Genomic DNA, 18872 nt, shown 5'->3' on the forward strand with positions numbered 1-18872 from the left:
TGCAGGGCCCACCTCTGACACGGTATAAATAGGGAAGGACCTGCCCTTCCCCCAAGGTACGTCACATACCACCCAACCTTTACTCGCCTGCACATTTCACTGACTTGAGCGTCGGAGTGTCTTTACAGGTGACACCCCCCTCTACATCCGAAGAGCTCGGGACTCTGCCTATCCTCAACTCAGAGACGTGCGACCAGACGACTTCCCCTTCTTTGATCAAGGTATCAACCCAACCCATCCGGTATCCGACCTACCGAACATTGGCGCGTCTGTGGGGAGCTAGTCGCCTGGATGGACGTTGTTTTGGGAGAGACAGGCCGCGAGACCGAGCGCAGAGGGGAACCCTCCGCGATTTCTCCCCGACCGTGCACGAGGTCCCCTCCGAGACGTACCACCCGATCTCTCGAAAGACGCCCTTTCGGGGGAACTGGCGACAACCATGCCAGAATAATGCAGGAACTACGCCACAGGATGCAAGACTTGGAACGCCGGCTAGCAGACCGGGAACACGACCAGCACACCCCAGACTAAAGCCACTCTCGTTCTCACTCAAGGAGCCATTCCAGACGCACAGCCAGCCCTCAGGCTGAATCCGAGAGCGCCGGGGAAAGAGGACGCGTGAGAAGACGCCACGACCCCCTCATCTACACCAGGCACGAAAGGCGGCATACCACAGATCGCAACCACGAGGAGACTCGTCAGGAGGACGACGAAGGGAGAACAACGAGAACGCGGGGACCCGTGATAATGGGAGCGACCCCATTTCACCGTTCCATCCTCGAGGTCCGGCTGCCAAAACACTTTGACAAGCCAACGGACATGAGGTATGACGGAATGTAAGACCCGCTGGAACACCTCACGGCCTTTGAGGCCAGGATGAACTTGGAGGGAGTGGGAGATGAGGTAAGGTGCCACACTTTCCCGGTCACCCTGGCGGGACCTGCAATACGGTGGTTCAACAACCTTCCGCAAGGCTCGGTGACCAGTTTTGTGGACATCAGCCACACCTTCTTAGCCCAATTCACGACTAGAATTGCAAAAGCAAAACACCCAATCAACCTGCTTGGAGTGGCCCAGCGGCCCAGAGTGCCGACCAGGAAATACCTAGACCGATTCAACGACGAGTGCCTGGAAATAGATGGGCTGACGGACTCAGTTGCAAGCTTGTGCCTAACAAACGGGCTCCTGAACGAGGACCTCAGAAAGCACCTCACCACGAAGCCGGTGTGGACCATGCAGGAGATCCAATGTGTAGCCAAGGAGTACATCAACAACGAAGAAGTTAGCCAAGTCGTGGCTGCCAACAAACGGCAGCCCTCTTACAACCAAGACCAGCACCGCAGGAGCAGAGAAGGACAAAAGGAACACGCCAGGGACGGCGGTCCGAGCAAGGCACCCAGACCGTTTCCTCGTGTCGGGAAGTTCACCAATTACACTCCCCTCACCGCACCAATCATGGAAGTTTATCAACAAATCGCCGAAAAGGGGATCTTGTCGAAGCCTCGACCACTAAAAGAACGAACAGAGGGAAACCGAAGCCTCTACTGTGACTATCACAAGGGCTATGGGCACAAGACACAGGATTGCTTCGACCTAAAGGACGCATTAGAACAAGCGATCAGGGATGGAAAGCTAGCTGAATTCTCCCACCTCATTAGAGAGCCGAGATGACGGAATCACGACCACGACGGCGAAGACAGGACTCAGGCAGCAAAGCGACGCCAAGAACCGGAGGGCGACGACCAAGGCCTCACCATAGTGAACGTAGTAACAGCTAGGAATGCGGCACCTAGATCAAGGTCGGCGCATAGGAAAGACGCCAAAGTTCTGGCGGTCTCCTCGTCCTCTGCACGAAGCGCGAGGAAGCACCCACCCATTTCATTCGGCCCAGAGGATCAATGGTTCGACGACGTCGGAGAAAGCCCTCCCATGGTCATAACGGCCAGAGTAGAAACCGGTCTCGTCAAGCGAATCCTTGTAGATACGGGGGCAGACTCAAACATCATGTTCCGCAATGTGTTCGACGCTTTAGGCCTAAGGAACACCGACCTACAGACTCACCAGCACGGCGTCGTAGGGCTCGGCGACCACTTCATTAAGCCGGATGGCATAATCACCCTGCCGACCTCATTGGGACAAGGCCAAGGGAGAAGAACGATAATGGTCGAGTTCGTGATCCTAGAGACTCCACCGCCTACAACATCATCCTGGGGAGAAAAACCATCAACGACCTAGGAGGAGTCATCAGCACAAGGATGTTGGTAATGAAGTTCATAATTGAAGAAGGGTCAGTAGGATCTGTGAGGGGAGACCTGGAAACGGCGGTCGCTTGCGACAACGCCAGTCTCGCATTAAGAAAGAAATTTAGAGAAGCATCGGGGGTATTTCTCGCCGACTTGGATGCCAGAATTGACGACAAGCCCAGGCTCAAACCAGAAGGGGACCTGGAAAAGTTTAGGGTCGGGAACACGGAGGAAAAGTTCACGTTCGTGAATAGGAACCTCCCCCATGAATTAAAAGAGCCCTTGATGGAAATGATCAGAGCCAACGGCGACTTGTTTGCTTGGACACCTGCCGATATGCCGGGGATAGACTCCGGGTTCATGTCACATCACCTAGCCATCAGGCCAGAAGCCAAACGAGTGGCTCAAAGGAGAAGAAAAATGTCTCAGGAAAGGGCAGAGGAAGTGGCCAGACAAACGGCCAGCCTCCTTGAAGCAGGGTTTATCCAGGAACTAGACTACTCTACCTGGTTGTCAAATGTGGTCCTGGTAAAAAAGCACAATGGGAGATGGAGGATGTGCGTGGACTACTCTGATCTCAACAAGGCATGTCCCAAGGACTGCTACCCCCTCCCCAACATTGATGCACTCGTTGACGCGGCCGCGGGATACCGGTATCTAAGCTTCATGGACGCCTACTCTGGCTACAACTAGATACCGATGCACCGGCCAGATGAGGATAAAACGGCGTTCATAACGCCGGGAGGGACCTACTGCTACAAGGTGATGCCTTTTGGAATGAAAAACGCGGGGGCAACGTACCAGAGGTTGATGAACAAAATATTCAGCGATCTTATCGACAAGATGGTGGAAGTCTATGTGGACGATATCCTTGCAAAAATCGCCCGACCTGATGACCTCATAAGCGACCTGGAGAATGTGTTCGCATCCCTCCGACAACACGACATGAGGCTCAACCCGCTTAAGTGCGCCTTTGCCATGGAGGCCGGAAAGTTCCTAGGGTTCATGATAACCCAAAGGGGAGTGGAAGCCAACCCCGAAAAGTGCCAAGCGATACTCCAGATGAGGAGCCCGGGTTTCATCAAAGACGTTCAGCAGCTGGCGGGAAGGCTCACCGCATTGTCCCGATTCCTCGGCGCATCGGCAGCAAAGGCCCTACCCTTCTTCAACTTGATAAAGAAGGGAATAGCGTTTGAATGGACTCCGGCATGCGAGGAGGCATTCAACCACTTCAAAGAAATCCTAGCAGCACCACCTGTGCTCAGGAAACCCAGAGCCGGGGAACCACTCTACCTATACCTAGCCATAACAGAAGGAGCGCTTGCAGGGGTGCTGGTGCAAGAAGAAGGGAAGGCCCAGCAACCGATTTACTTCGTGAGTAGAGCGCTGCAAGGGGCAGAACTTAGGTACAGGAAGCTAGAGAAACTGGCACTAGCGCTCTTGATCTCTTCCCGCAGACTACGACAATACTTCCAGGGTCACCAGGTGGTCGTGAGAACGGACCAGGGGATCTGCCAGGTGCTCCCAAAACCTAATTTGGCGGGGAGGATGATGACCTGGGCCATCGAGCTGTCCCAATACGATCTGAGCTACGAACCCCGACACGCGATTAAGGCACAAGCAATGGCGAACTTCCTAGTGGAAGTGATCGGAAATCCAACCGAGGACACGGGCACACGGTGGAAACTCCATGTGGACGGAGCTTCCAACCAGACGTCTGGAGGTCCTGGGATCATCCTAGAAAGCCCGGACGGAGTCATTTACGAACAATCGGTTAAGTTCGAGTTTCCCATATCAAACAACCAAGCAGAATACGAAGCCCTTCTAGGGGGATTGGTTCTAGCTCAGGAATTCGGGGCCACAAGGTTAGAAGTATGCAGCGACTCGCAGGTCGTCACCGTGCAAGTAAATGGAAGCTACCAAGCCAGAGACTCGCTGCTGCAAAAATACTTGAAAAGGGTCAAAGAGCTGAGCAAACAATTTGAGGAGGTTACGGTCCAACACGTCCCAAGGGAAAGGAACACACGAGCAGACCTCCTATCTAAGTTGGTAAGCACAAAACCTAGAACCGGCAACCACTCCCTCATTCAAGGCATCACGAAAGAGCCCGCAGTTGCTCTACACCTGACCAAGATGAGCCCCTCTTGGATGGACCCCATCACCGATTTCTTGAAAAACGGCAAACTCCCTGGGGATGGGAAGGAAGCCAAAGCGTTGAGAAGGGAGGCTGCCAAGTATACGGTCATACAGGACCAGCTATTCAAAAAGGGACTCAGCCAACCTTTGCTGAAGTGCCTACACCCCGACCAGACAGACTACGTGCTCAGAGAAGTCCACGAGGGATGCTGCGGCCACCATATCGGGGGTAAAGCCCTGGCCGTCAATGATGAATGACTCCAGAGAATTCATGAAAAAATGCGCCAAGTGTCAACAGAACGCCAACTTCCATAGAGCGCCGGCTTCCGAGCTGAGCCTACTGACGTCCTCCCGACCTTTTGCACAATGGGGAGTCGACCTCTTGGGGCCCTTCCCGGTTGGCCCAGGGCAAGTCAAGTACCTCATAGTTGCCGTCGACTACTACACCAAATGGATAGAGGCTGAACCGCTGGCCAGTATATCCTCATCCAATTGTAAAAAGTTCATGTGGAGGCAGGTGATAACCCGGTTCGGCATCCCGGAAATCGTCATTTCGGATAATGGGACGCAATTCACTGACAAGAAGTTTGCAGAGTTTCTCACTGGCCTGGGGATAAAACAAAAGTTCTCTTCGGTGGAACATCCCCAGACAAACGGACAAGTGGAGTCCGCAAATAAAGTCATCCTGCTAGGCCTCAAGAAGCGTTTAGATAGCAAAAAAGGCACATGGACCGACGAGCTTGCCTCGGTCCTCTAGTCCTACCGAACAACCGAGCAAAGCTCCACAGGGGAAACCCCCTTTCGCCTAACATACGGGGTCGACGCAGTGATACCTGTGGAGATTGGCGAGCCGAGCCCGCGACTACTTCTGACGGGAGTAGAAGAAGCGGTGGAAAAAGACCTGGTGGATGAGGCCAGAGAGATGGCCCACTTGTCGGAGGTAGCACTGAAACAAAGAATAGCCCTACGTTACAATACCAAGGTCCTCAGAAGGGAGTTTGAGGAAAGAGACCTCGTCCTGCGACGAAACGACGTCGGGCTACCAACCCAGGAGAAGGAAAGCTGGCGGCAAACTGGGAAGGTCCCTACAGAATCAGAGAAGTGCTTGGCAAAGGCGCCTACAAATTGGAGAGACTCGACGGCAAAGAAATCCCGAGAACATGGAATGCAGATAATTTGAGGAGGTTCTATTCGTAGCTTGGGTACACCGGTCAAGCGGCCTGACGAGCTAGATAACCTTTTAATTTCCAATGATTTACTTTTATTAAGTGCCTACCATGTTCATAAACTTGTTTAGCTGACGATTAATATTTACTTGTCTGAATTCTCCCATCTACTATTCCCCAATGTGTATCCCACACCATCGCGTTCTTCAACGGCAACCAGGACTGATCACCCCGGGAGCCAATCGAATCATAGCCATAACAAACGGCCGCGATAATGAGACCAAGACGGTTTCAACCAAGTTACCAACACAAACGGTAAAACAGACACAAGCAATAAGTCCACACCGAAAAAATGGTAACAAAACAAAATACTACTAAACAGCAAGATAAAGGCGATAAGTATAAGCCGACCAGGCGACCACTTAAATATAACAAAAGTAAACAGTTTCAACAAGTGTTCTACAAATCCACATAAAATGCGCAAGTTACAAGAGTTCACTTTCGGGGCATGTCAACAATCTTGCCGTCCTGAATTGTTTTGAAGATCCCAATAGCCGACGTGTCGAAGTCCGGGACCACGATCTTCACCTGGGCCTTGAGAGCCTCTTCGGTCATAAATTTCGCTTATGTTTTCACGGTGGACTTTTCTATTTGCTTGTTGTTGTTCTTGTTCCACTTATTGTGTTGAGCTCTCTTTTAAAAAAAATCATCCCAATTTCAACAATCATTCAAAACCTAAAGACCTATTCTACCAGCGACATTAATCACATCACACATGCACAATATATGACACGTGCTTTAAATATTTGCGATATGAAAAGATTAAATATTATTTATAAGTTATTAATTTATATTTTTATCATGTTTAATTTAGTTTGATGTATTTTAATTTTGTTTATTTATTTACTAAATTGAGTTTTATGTTATAGGTTTAGGATTTTTTTATTTTAACTTTATAAGAGGTTATAAATACATGATAAATTATTAGGTAAAAAAAAGAATCAATTCTTTTTGTATTCAATTTCAATTTATTTTTTATTTTTTATTTTCAATTTTAATAATTCTTTTTCTATTTCAATTCATTTTTTTATAATGTTTAATTTAGTTTGATATATTTTAATTTTTTTATTTATTCACTAAATTGGACTTTAGTTATAGGTTTAAGATTTTTTTTTATTTTAACATAAGAGGTTATAAATAACTCTCTCTTTGTTAACGCCATCTGTGGGGATCGAACCCACGACCACGTGGTTAAAAGCCACGCGCTCTACCGCTGAGCTAAGATGGCATGCATTTTTAAATCTACATAATTATTAATATAATTAAATCATGTAAATTAATTTGAAAAAGGAAAACAACTATTAAGATATGTTTTCATTTTAATGTGTTTTTTTTCGGTATTTAGTTAAGAAAAAATAAGAATAAAAGATAAAAATAAAAATACAAATTAAATGTACTCTAATATTTTAATTTCTTACTAACGAACTTCTTTGAATTGTGATAATTGGACAAAAAAAGATTACATAATTTCATTTAAGTTTGTATGCTTGATATTGCCAACCTCTTTTGTACTAGGCTTTGACATTGATAACAGACTATGGTCAATTTTTCTTAGGTGTCTCAAAGATTTGATTTGTGCAATGAAGCCTATGCATGATCATGTTCCAATTTCATTTGGTTGTTCTTCATAATTTAGCATCACTATGCCTCTAACTGTGCTACTTGATCACCTTTCATTGTCTTATTATATATTTAGTACCTTAATTTATGTTCTCTCATTCTAAATTCCAGGTTGTATCTCCTGTCAAAATGACATTTGAAATGTAAGTGTATCTTCTCCGCTTTGAAGCCTTCTTTAGCTTATTCTCTTTTTGTTCTATTTATTTATTTTTACTCACTTTCTTTCTATCTCAGATATGCAACTTGTGTGGTACCAATTAGTGCTTTCTTCGCATCAAGCCTTTGGTAAGCTCTACAACTGTTTTTCTTTCCCCCCCTCGAGATAGTTTAACAATGGTTGACTCTTGAAAAGAGCATCTACAAAGCCACAAAGGCTAACCAAGGGGAAGCATAACCAAACAAGTATCAATATAAACACCGAATGCACATAGAAATTAGAAATGCAAACATCAAATAGTAGCTGCACCTCGGTAACAATAACTAAACCCAAAAAGAAACAAAAACACCAACCAACTCCTTGAAGTACATGAGCATGCTACTTCACTTGTTGACGACTTGTAGAAGAACCAGGGAACTGCACCAAGCCACACACACATCTATAGCATGATAAACTTGCAGGGTTAATGGGAATTGGGAAATATCTCTCATTTGTATGTTTTCTATCTAGTTTAGTTTGGAAAGTGCTTGATCAATATTGCATCAAACCATATTATCCCTGTTGAATTTTTTATCAAAATTTCAACGGGCTTAAGCTTTCTTTCCGGGTGCAGTATTTGTTAATTTTTACCCCATTTAAGTATAGTTCTGTTACTTTCGATTAGGGTGAATCAGTGTTTTTATGAATCTGGAGTTGTTACTCCTCCCTTGATTACTCAAACTGGAATTCTCCATCTGCCACTACTTACCTATCCTTGGAAATTTTCATTTCTATTGTTTGAATCTGTTCGAAGTATGATGTTTGTGAAGAAACTATGATGGTTCACTTGTACAATTGAAAGGATCACATTGGTGGTAACTGGTAACTAAGTACTAAGTACTATTGACTATGGTTTCTATATAGGATAAATTCACAAGTTTGCTCCTTATGAAATTGGTTGAAAAATTGTATGAGAAATTTTTTATTTTATTTTATTATTATTACTTTTGTTGACAGGTTTGGTAACACTGCCTACTTGCATATATCTGTGGCGTTTATCCAGATGCTCAAGGCTCTGAGTACGTTGTCATTCTATTGAACTTCCCATGTTTATCTTACAGTCTAAACAATCTTTCCTTAATTCCAAAACTTGATGTTTCAGTGCCAGTGGCAACATTTGTTGTGGCTATTGTGTGCGGCACTGAGAAAGCAAGGTGTGATGTGTTCTTGAACATGGTGTTGGTCAGCATTGGAGTTGTCGTTTCCTCGTATGGGGAAATTCATTTTAATGTAGTTGGTACACTTTATCAGGTCACAGGCATTTTTGCAGAAGCTTTAAGACTGGTCTTAACACAAGTCCTTCTGCAAAAGAAGGGCTTAAGTTTAAATCCTATCACAAGCTTATATTATATAGCTCCATGCAGGTATATTCTGTTGAAATTTTCCGACTAGTTTTCTCTATACAAGAAATCAAGTATAGAAAATGTAACAGCTAATGTGTGTGTCTAGCAACTATCCAATTGATTCTTCTTGCTATTCCGGAAGAGGTATTGTTAACATTGATCAATGTTGATAAAAGATGTCACTTTATGTGATTCAATCTCTTGCTTAACAAGTAATGTTATTGTGAGCACCAATGCTTGGATATTAGTGAATCCAGTCTAATGTGATGTGATAACTTCTCGTTTGCTTTGTTATGCGCAGTTTTGTGTTTCTCTTTGTACCTTGGTACCTACTGGAAAAGCCTGCAATGGAAGTTTCACAGATTCAGTTCAATTTTTGGATCTTCTTTTCCAATGCTCTATGTGCTCTCGCCTTGAATTTCTCTATTTTCCTAGTAATCGGTAGAACTGGTGCTGTGACCATCCGAGTCGCCGGCGTGCTTAAGGACTGGATATTAATAGCCCTTTCAACTGTTATATTTCCAGAGTCCACAATGACTGGGTTGAATATAACTGGCTATGCTATAGGTAAGTTTCAGTTGAAACTCGAAACACATTCTTAATATCACTCCCTCCTTTGTCTTGATCAACTATTGTATCTTTTACTTCTGCAGCACTATGTGGCGTCGTGATGTACAATTACATAAAAGTCAAGGACGTTCGAGCCTCTCAACAACCGACCGAAATCATTCCAGATTGAATCACAAAGGCATCTTCTTGAGTCTTGACATGTATAGTTGCATTTCTATGTCCCAGTCTCATTGTAAACTTGTCTGATACACAGGACTGGAGATTTGAGAAGAGACCTTCTGACATTTATGAGCCATTGAACGCCGCCAACAATGAGGGAAGCATTGGAGGTAATGGTTTCACATCAGATATTGAGCGTCGATGAAGAAGCACCACGACACTTAAAATTTAGTAGTAGCAGTTAGGGAGAACTGGCCTTGTTGGTTATGGAATGCACTTTTCTGAATCTGAATAATCAAAATATGTTTGTGAAAGGAGAAGGATCTGTTTTAACTCTCTGTGATGGCCGTTTTACAATCTTTCCAATACAGGGAATCAAGGATAGTTATTATATAAACATTTCATTAGTAACCAAAGTGTGTAACTGTGTACATTCTTGAACCGACCAAGAATTAATAAAGCTCTACAGCAAAATAAACTTGCAAGAGTAACAGGCACTCTTAATCAAATTTTATAAAGACGTGCCATCTTATTTGGTAGAATTTTAGAAAACTATACGTTCGAAAATTTTCAAATAACGCACTACTTTACAAAGAGAATAAAGTCTTACAACTAAGCAAAATATTTAACTAAATCCAATTAAGTTGTTATAACCGTTTTTCACCGTCACGCATATCTTTTTCTTCTTCTTTCCACTCTTATGCTATTGCTTCTTCTTCTCCTTTTTTTTGCTCATTTTCTCTTTTATTATCGTCGTTGTCACCACTACTGTGCCACCACCTCCATCTCCTTCTCCTTGTTCTTTTTTTATTTGAATTTTCTTTAATCTCCTCTTTTCTTTTCCTCCTCCTCTTCCTCTATCATCATTATTATTGTCATTGTTATTATTATTGTCATTATTGTCGTCTTATATGTATAAGAGTTCAAATCCGAAATGCACCAAAATTTCTTAATAGTGACGACACACAAATAAACTCAGTTCAAAATAAGTTCAGATTAGAATGCACCGAAAATAAATAAAAAATAGACCAAAATAAAATCCAGAATGCACCGAAATTACTTAATGATGACGACACACAAACAAACTCAATTCAAAACAAGCACAGACTAAGTGATGGAGGTGGTGGTGTGGTGGTGTTAACAACGACAATAACGAAGGAGAAAGAGGAAAAAAAAAAGAGGAGGAGGAAGAGAAGAAGAAAATGATGATGATAACGAAGAAGAAGGATGAGGAGTTTTGAGTTATCATTAAGTAATTTCGATGCATTCTGAATATAAATAAAGTGTCCCTTCCTTTCCCCCTTCAGATGGAGGCAAGAGTACCCTTCCGTGATCGTTCTGCAAAAGGAATTTTGCTCTGGGTAGTTTTCTGAGTTTAGAGTGAGCTTCATTTTCTGTAAGACCAGCCGATGTTTGTGAAGGATTACCATGTGTTCATAACACGCAACGGAAGAAAAGAAAGTAATCTTAAAGATCTATTTTGCGTTTAAATTTTATTCCAATAATATATAGATCAGATCTAAATACCGTTAGATACTTTAGTAAAAACTTTATTCTTCAATTGTATGAAGACTCTATGCGTATCCACACTGAAACGAACCTTTACTGTCAACTCCTTGACTAGTGGACATCTAATCTAAATTAATAAATCTCTTGCAACTCTTTGCACACCATAAAATTATTCTCCAAGAATTAGGCTCATATATGTTTATGTATGTAGAGGTAAAGGAATAAAACTCTTGTTATTAGTCTCATTTCCCTTTGCTCTTGTCATACATATATATAGTATGAGATTTGTTATTGATTTTAAATTTGAATCTCAAATTCAAATTTAAATCATATCTTTTTATTTTAAACTTGAATTTTTCAAATTTATGAATCAATCATAATTCAATTTGAAACAGAATCAGTTAGAATCTCGTCCAAACTTAGAATTCAAATTTAGAAATAGAATAACTCATTATTCTCAAATCTCATTTAATATTCTTACTTATCATACTATTATTATATTATTGGTGCTAACAAAGAATACAATAATATTCCATTTGAATAAATATAATTATTTATTTGATCAAATCAAAATAATAATTAAATAATTCTACAGTAAAGATTAAAACACTCGTTAGTGTGTGACCCATAGGTTCAATACTAAGCGGATAGTAAATTAGTCATATTAAATTTACTAATCAAGGTTGACGTCTACCAACACTCCTCAACGACCCGATAGTATGAAGTAGTATATTTTTTTACTAAGAACCTGAGAAGAACAAAGTATAATTCCTTACATTTTTCTAGCTCTTGGTTAACCCTTAGAGTATGGTTTAATTGTCAAACTCTAACTTGTTACTATTATTATAATGAACTATGAATGACCTAAGAAACTCATTTCTTCATTCATTCAATTCCTTGGCCAAAGTTTTATTAATCTCAATCATTATAATCATAGAGTTCAAACTCTTTACCAAGAGTTGACGGTGTTTTGTCGATTTTTAGCAAATCGATGGTGGTTCGATATCTAGTGGTCTGCGAGCGAAACCTACTCCTCTTTGCGGGTACCAATTTTCTAAAAGTGCATCAAAGTATCTTCTATCAGATAAGTATTGGTAATAGAAATAAAGAAGGTTTATAAATTGGTAAAGGAAACTTAAAGGTTAAAATTTTCAAAGATTAAATGTGAAGAAAGCAGAAAGGCTTGCATCGGAATTTAAAAGAAAACAAAGAAATGCCTTTGACTGAATCGAAGGTCTTTGACATAGAAATTTGAAATGCAGAAGGATAAATTGAACAATGAAAATAAAGAACACTTGGAAAATAAATTTACTTGAAATGTTAAATTTACAGAAGTGTAAACTAAAAGAATGAAAAGATGGGAGGAATCCTACAAAAAAGTTACTCGATTGCAGACTCAGGAAATTCCTGGGATGTGAGTGTGCTTGAGTGTTTTTCTGAGTAAAAGTTCCAACCCTTAATCCCTATAACTTCTTAGTATTTATAGGTCAATCTTACATAACTGACAATTAATTTACAATTAATTATAATTAAATACGAAAATACAAATTTGAACTGCAATCACTCTTGGTAACCGTTCCCGCCGCATGATTGTAGATATTCCCCATGATTTCCTTGTGTGAAAGAAGCTACTAACTCTCCCGCTTCCATGACTATTTCGAACAGTTCATCGAAAACCTGCTCGATTTCTCAAATCGAATCTCCTATTCGATTAGGCCTATTCGACTGACTCATGCCGAATCAACTTACTCTGGTCGAAAATATTTTCGACTAACAAATTGCCCCCTTGGATTAATGTGATTGCCTTCGATAACATTATCGAAGAATAAAACACTTAATCCAAAAAAGCAACGTCAGTTTTCAAATCAGTAATAATTGTTATTTAAACTCTCCATTACTACTGATCCACTCAATACGTCTCCCGAAACTTGCGATTTCTCTTTCTACCACTTCACATTCCTCGCGAAGTTACCTCTATTTGCATTCCTTCCACAATAACGGCTACTGTGATACTTTAAATTTCTCACTTTCTCCTTTGTTCAAATCTTTCGAACCCCATCATTCTCTGAACTTTCCTTGCACCAAGAATTTTTTTCACAAAAATCCCCAACCTTCAATTTTCCTTGACAATGGCTAATTCTTCTTCTCATGCCACTACTCAAGATAAGGGTAAAGGTCCTGTAATAGCGCCACCATCTCCACCAGCCCTTCGCATTCTAAATCAAATCAATGATGAAATCATTGACGACCCCCATTTGCAGGTTAATGACACGAGAATCCTAATCCCCTTCACAATCGGCACAGATACACACTGCTTCCTCGGACCGATTGAAACTCTTGAAAGAGCAAAGAAAAAACTCTCTTTCTTCTCTAATGCTGAAGAGGAAGATTTATTGATAAACCAAGTTTTTAACATTTCTCACTTTATCAACCAAAAACCCTTCCGAAATAATCCAAAAATCAATCCTTGAGGATTTGATTTCACAACTTGGTATCAACGTCTCGAACCCACAAAAGGTGCTATCTGGGGAGCCCTAGGAATACAAAAGCTACTAAGGCTCTCTCATTTTTCACTCACTACTCATCCTTGGATGATTGGAGCAGTGACTTGTTTCTGGAATAGGACTACCAACAACTTCCACCTTCCTTGCGGAATGATCGGGATGTCTCTCCTCGATGTGGCTGCCATTACAGGACTCCCAATAAATTCTCTAGATTGTACTCCTGACATGCAATCTCAGCGTCAGTACAATGTTACTTTCAGCACCTCTTACAGTGAGTTCATTGCCTACAACATGGGTGCAGACGGTACAGAAATCACAGATAATGAACATGTAGCCTTCTTGTTTTACTGGCTAAATACAGTTTTGTTCTGTTCCTGAAGCGTACAGATGTCAAAGCTCTACCTTCCCCTGGCTGCTCTTTTACATGAAGGAAAAGTTCTCAACTTGGCCAAACTTCTTTTGGGGCACATTTTCGAAGAATTTGGTCTACTTGTTTGTGACCTCCGCGATAACAAAATAATCAACACAGGAGGTCCTCTTTGGCTCCTTTAATTATGGCTTAATGCCATTTTTGAAAATTTCATGACAAAACCTGTAGGTGGCAGTACTGATAAATAGCACATTGAGGGTTTTCGCTTGTCTAATTACAAACCCAATTTTCCAAACACCCAATTAGATGAAGACAGATTTTGGTCTATTTTCTCTCTTTTCCATTCCTGCAAAGATTTTGATAATAAGCAACTCAATTTTACATCTTTTTTGCACCGCAATTGTGGCCCTGCCTGACTCGATTGTTTGCTCTTCCCAAACACTAATGAGAAAAACGAACTTGCAAATCGAACTTGGGCAAACTTGTTGGCTGTTCAAGTGATACCAATCGGGTTACCACAGTATAAGAAGGAAAAGTTCAAGATAACCTTGTACGCTCCTCACTTGACTACCAGACAACTCGGATTTTCTCAAGCTATCCCAACTCTACAACCTCGACACAGTGAACCATTCTATCAAATTACTTTGACATCTCAAGAAGATTTCAACACTTGTCTCTTGAAAAATCAAAAACAAAGATACCGTTTCAACTTTTTGATCTATGAACGCAGTTCATTTATCACCAAATCCTGTTTTGAATGGTGGACTGCTTATTACTCAAGATACACCCGTACCTTGGAAGAAATTCAGCAAACTGCTGTTCGAACAGCTGTCACTGAGAGTTTACCAAAAAGAACTCACAAAAGGAAGGCTGATGCTACTCGACCACCACCACATAAGAGCAGAAGAACTCCTACCAGAACCTCTCGAAGAGTAATTCTTCTATTCATAACTCTATTTTCAAACTCAAAATATCCTTCAAATTATATATTATGTTTTTTTTTATTCTGGACTTTTAACAGTTAGTGTTGCAATCATCAAGCGAAAGCGCTGATGAGAGTGAACCAACCAATAAGGATTCTCTTGCTGCTTCCTCTCAATCGGAAGATGCAGCCGATTCTGATCCTAGCCCTCAGTTAATACTAAGATCCAGAGTTTCTCAGGTAACACAATCATCACTACACACATCTTACTTAGTTTAAAAAAAATTAAACTCATAACTGTGTACCTTTTGTATTAGCCCGTTAATATTGCCCAATCGGCTTCTTCCACTGGAGTTCCTGATCAACCGATTCCCTAACAACAAAATGACCCAGAGCACTCTACATCACATGATTCGATTCAATTTATAGGGTCCCTACAATCAATTCCTGCTGCTCATCTACCTCTTCCTCACTCAACACAGGTGATTGATCTGACAGCAAATCCCTTGCAGCATTCCCCAGAAGAAACCCACAGACTTGAATCAATCTCACCAAATAATCAAGCTGCATTCTCTGAAGGGAACCAGGTGGTCCCGGATTCCGATTCCGCTTCTAAGTCTGCTGACACCACCAACTCAAATTCCTCTCGATCTAAGGTTTTAGAAACTCCTCCAGAGTTGCAACCTAATCCTTCACTCCAAGCTAATCTTCAGACCCCTCCGGGACCAAGACCCGGAACATCGAATGTTCCTACTACTCCAACCAGTGCAACCTTGGATGACTTGATCTTTGTTTTGAATAAAGTTATCCAAGAAAACAAAGTGCCAGTGCCTGTACCAGAAATCTCAAGACCTGCTACATCAAGGCCTCCAATCGAATTAGATCCTGACACTCGGGAACAACTTCGATCACTCATCAAGCTCTTGGATCATCCACCTACCACATGGGTTAATGATCCAATTCTCAACAAACTCTTGGCTGATCTTTTGAATTCTTCTTTTGAACTCCCAACTAACACACTGTATTCTGCTTCAATTCAAGAATTCAAACAACTTCTTAACGAGAGCGTTGCATCTCAGTTTCAACTTCAGAAAACTAAAAATAAAGAAGCCACAGCCAGATCCAATATAGAAAATTGTCTTGCAACTGCTCAACCAATCCAAACCTCTCGTGAGGAATTTGACCAGAGAATCTCCCATGCTATTTCTGTTCAAGCTTTTCATGATCAAGAAGAAGCAAGGCTCGAAGCAGAAATAATTCAAATTAAAGAACAACTTGCCACCATACGCCGGAATCGAGCCACTATAGCCAAACCTCTGGCCGTAGCCCAACAAGAACAACATCTCCTTATTCAAGAACTTGTCTCAATCGATACCAAGCGGGGAGAATATGAAAAACAACTTGAGAAAATTCAAGCCGACAAGTTCAAACAAATGGAAGAGCTTTCAATTCTGGAAAACAAAAGGGCGAAACTGCGCTCCGATTTGGCAAAACTAGTAGCACCTTGAATTCCTTTTTACTTCTATTTTTGTAACTTCTTTTGTCTTTTCTGAACTTTATATATATTGAACTTTTATGTTTGCCAACAATAGAAAAGTTTTAAATACTTCCCATTAATCGAGTTAATCACTTTTCCTGACTCGATATCTTTGATTTGATAAGTGTTCCCAGAATACATCCATATTACCTGAAAAGGGCCTTCCCAACTATGGGACCATTTACACAGAAATATCGATTTCTTCTCCATCGGCAAGATGACTTTTAAAACTAACTCGCCTATTTTGAAAGACTTTTCCTTAATTCAACGATTATAACTTCTAGCAACACTTTCTTTTTGTCGAATTACATTATCAAGTGCCAGGATTCGCTCTGAGTCCAATTCATTTAACTCATCGAACATGCATTCCAATAATGATCAACTGGAAAATCATTCTGTCTTGCTACTCTTAAAGTATTCAAATTGATTTCTAATGGTAACACTGCATCATGGCCGTATACCAATTTATAAGGTGATGTTCCTGTCAAACCTCTTGGCGAATTTCGATAAGCCCATAATACTTGACTTAAAGTTTCATGCCACGTTCGAGGCTTATTCCCGATATGCTTTTTAATCAAGATTATCAATATCTTATTTGTCGCCTCTACTTGTCCATTAGCCTGTGCATAATAAGGAGTTAAAGTAACCATATTAATGTTTCTCGAAACCGCAAAATTTTTAATTCGCTGACCAGTAAACATAGCTCCTTGGTTAGTACTTAACATCTGAGAAATTCCAAATCGATGGATAATATGTTCCTCAATGAAGTCTATTATTTCATTTTGACCAACTTCTACCAACGGAACTGCTTCAACCCATTTTGTGAAATAGTCAATAGCTATTAAAATAAACTTGTGTTGTTTTGCTAAAGGAGGATGGATCAATCCAATCAAATCCAGAGCCCAACCTCTAAATGGCCATGGTTTTATTATCGAATGCATTTCAGCCACTGGAATCTGTTGTATCAAACCATGTTTCTGACATTCCTGACATGCCTTTGCATACTCAATACAATCTTTTATCATGGACGGCCAGTATACATGATTTCGATATAATACCCATCTCATTTTCTTCCCTGCCTGATGGGCACCACATATTCCATTATGGACTTCACCTAAGGCAACGTTCTGATAATCTCGACTTAAGCATCTTAACAGACTCCCATCAATCCCTTTTTTATATAGTTCATCAGCCAATAAGACGAAATTCATTGCTCGTAATTTTATCTTTCTATCAACTACAACATTGGGATCCTTTAAATAAAGAGCAATAGGCTTTCTCCAATCAGAATCCTCCCATTCATCCATACACAAAACCTCTCTTTCATTCGCTGGTACTAAAATTTGATGGATACCAGATAATTTTCTAAGAGTCTCCGGACCAACCCGATACCTCGAAGCAATTTGGGCTAACTCATTAGCAATTTCATTATGAATTCTAGGGATATGCACCAAGGAAATCTTTCGAAAAGACGTTAATAATTCCCAAGCAGTTACTAAATATTTTTGTAACGTCTCATTATTACACTTCAATTCTTTCGATAACTGCTTTAAAACTAACTGTGAATCCCCTAAAATTTGAACCTCTAAAGCTCCTTTGCTGATTAAAATTTCAAGACCCAAAATCAGAGCCTCATATTCAGCCACATTATTCAAACAAGATACTTTAATTCAAACAAGAATTCTGATGGAATACCCTCTGGTGAGATAATGAGAATCCTAACTCCTGCACCATGTTTATGCTTGGATCCATCAAAATACAATTTCCAATAACTGCTTTCTACTTCGATTATGTTTGCCCCCTGGTCATTCAGATCCTTCGAATTATCTACAAGAAAATCGGCAATGACCTGCCCTTTTACAGCCTTGGCTGGAACATACTGTAAATCGAATTCCGTTAATACCAGCATCCATTTTCCCAAACATCCCCTTAACATAGGAAAGCTTAACATATACTTGATCAGGTCAGTTTGTGCTATAACTTTCACTGACTTAGCCACCATATAACACTTTAATTTCATACATGCATGATATAAAGACAAACATAATTTCTCGATTGGAGAATACCTTGCTTCGATGTCAGTTAATACTCGACTAAGGTAATAAACTGCTCGCTCATGCCCGTTTTCATCATCCTGGGCTAACATACATCCAATAGTATCTTCAGATGCTGCAATATATAATTTTAAAGGCTTAGATGGACGAACATTCGCCATAATCGGGGATTTTGACAAATATGCCTTGATCGAATCGAACACCGATTGATGTTCTGTGGTCCATTCGAATTTTGAACCATTTTTTAATTTCACTAAAGGCGCAAATACCCTAGTTCGATCTGAAAGATTCGAGATGAATCTCCGAAGATAATTTACTTTACCCAAAAATGATTGCACTTCCTTCTTCGATTTGGGTGCAGACAATGCTAATATTGCATCTGCTTTATTTCTATCAATAGCTATTCCTTTCTTATGAACAACAAATGCCAAGAAATTTCCAGCCGATACTCCAAAAGCACATTTCAACAGATTCATTTTTAAA

The 18872-nt window shown here is 41.0% G+C and overlaps 3 protein-coding genes and 1 non-coding gene across 4 annotated transcripts; 3 read left to right on the top strand and 1 right to left on the bottom strand.

Annotated features, from left to right (window-relative positions):
- The first annotated feature begins 876 nt into the window (after window positions 1-876).
- Window positions 877-1671, top strand: LOC112721841 (uncharacterized). Its single transcript, XM_025772867.1, has one exon. It carries the CDS (start codon window positions 877-879, stop codon window positions 1669-1671), a length of 795 nt encoding a protein of 264 aa, XP_025628652.1.
- A 593-nt stretch (window positions 1672-2264) lies between these two features.
- LOC140176214 (uncharacterized) lies at window positions 2265-4637 on the top strand. Its single transcript, XM_072206134.1, has 3 exons — window positions 2265-2771; window positions 2937-3163; window positions 3263-4637. The coding sequence occupies exons 1-3, from the start codon at window positions 2265-2267 to the stop codon at window positions 4635-4637; spliced, it is 2109 nt and encodes a 702-aa protein (XP_072062235.1).
- Window positions 4638-6761: 2124 nt separating this feature from the next.
- On the bottom strand, window positions 6762-6833 carry TRNAK-UUU (transfer RNA lysine (anticodon UUU)). The gene has a single exon. It is a non-coding gene; the product is annotated as a tRNA-Lys (tRNA).
- A 628-nt stretch (window positions 6834-7461) lies between these two features.
- On the top strand, window positions 7462-9890 carry LOC112724068 (probable sugar phosphate/phosphate translocator At3g17430). Its single transcript, XM_025775357.3, has 6 exons — window positions 7462-7510; window positions 8379-8440; window positions 8524-8785; window positions 9066-9331; window positions 9418-9512; window positions 9588-9890. Exons 2-5 carry the CDS (start codon window positions 8425-8427, stop codon window positions 9501-9503), a joined length of 630 nt encoding a protein of 209 aa, XP_025631142.1. The 5' UTR covers window positions 7462-7510; window positions 8379-8424; the 3' UTR covers window positions 9504-9512; window positions 9588-9890.
- Window positions 9891-18872: the final 8982 nt, after the last annotated feature.

This window comes from Arachis hypogaea, chromosome 11 (assembly GCF_003086295.3).
Source record: "Arachis hypogaea cultivar Tifrunner chromosome 11, arahy.Tifrunner.gnm2.J5K5, whole genome shotgun sequence".
Taxonomy (NCBI): Eukaryota; Viridiplantae; Streptophyta; class Magnoliopsida; order Fabales; family Fabaceae; genus Arachis; species Arachis hypogaea.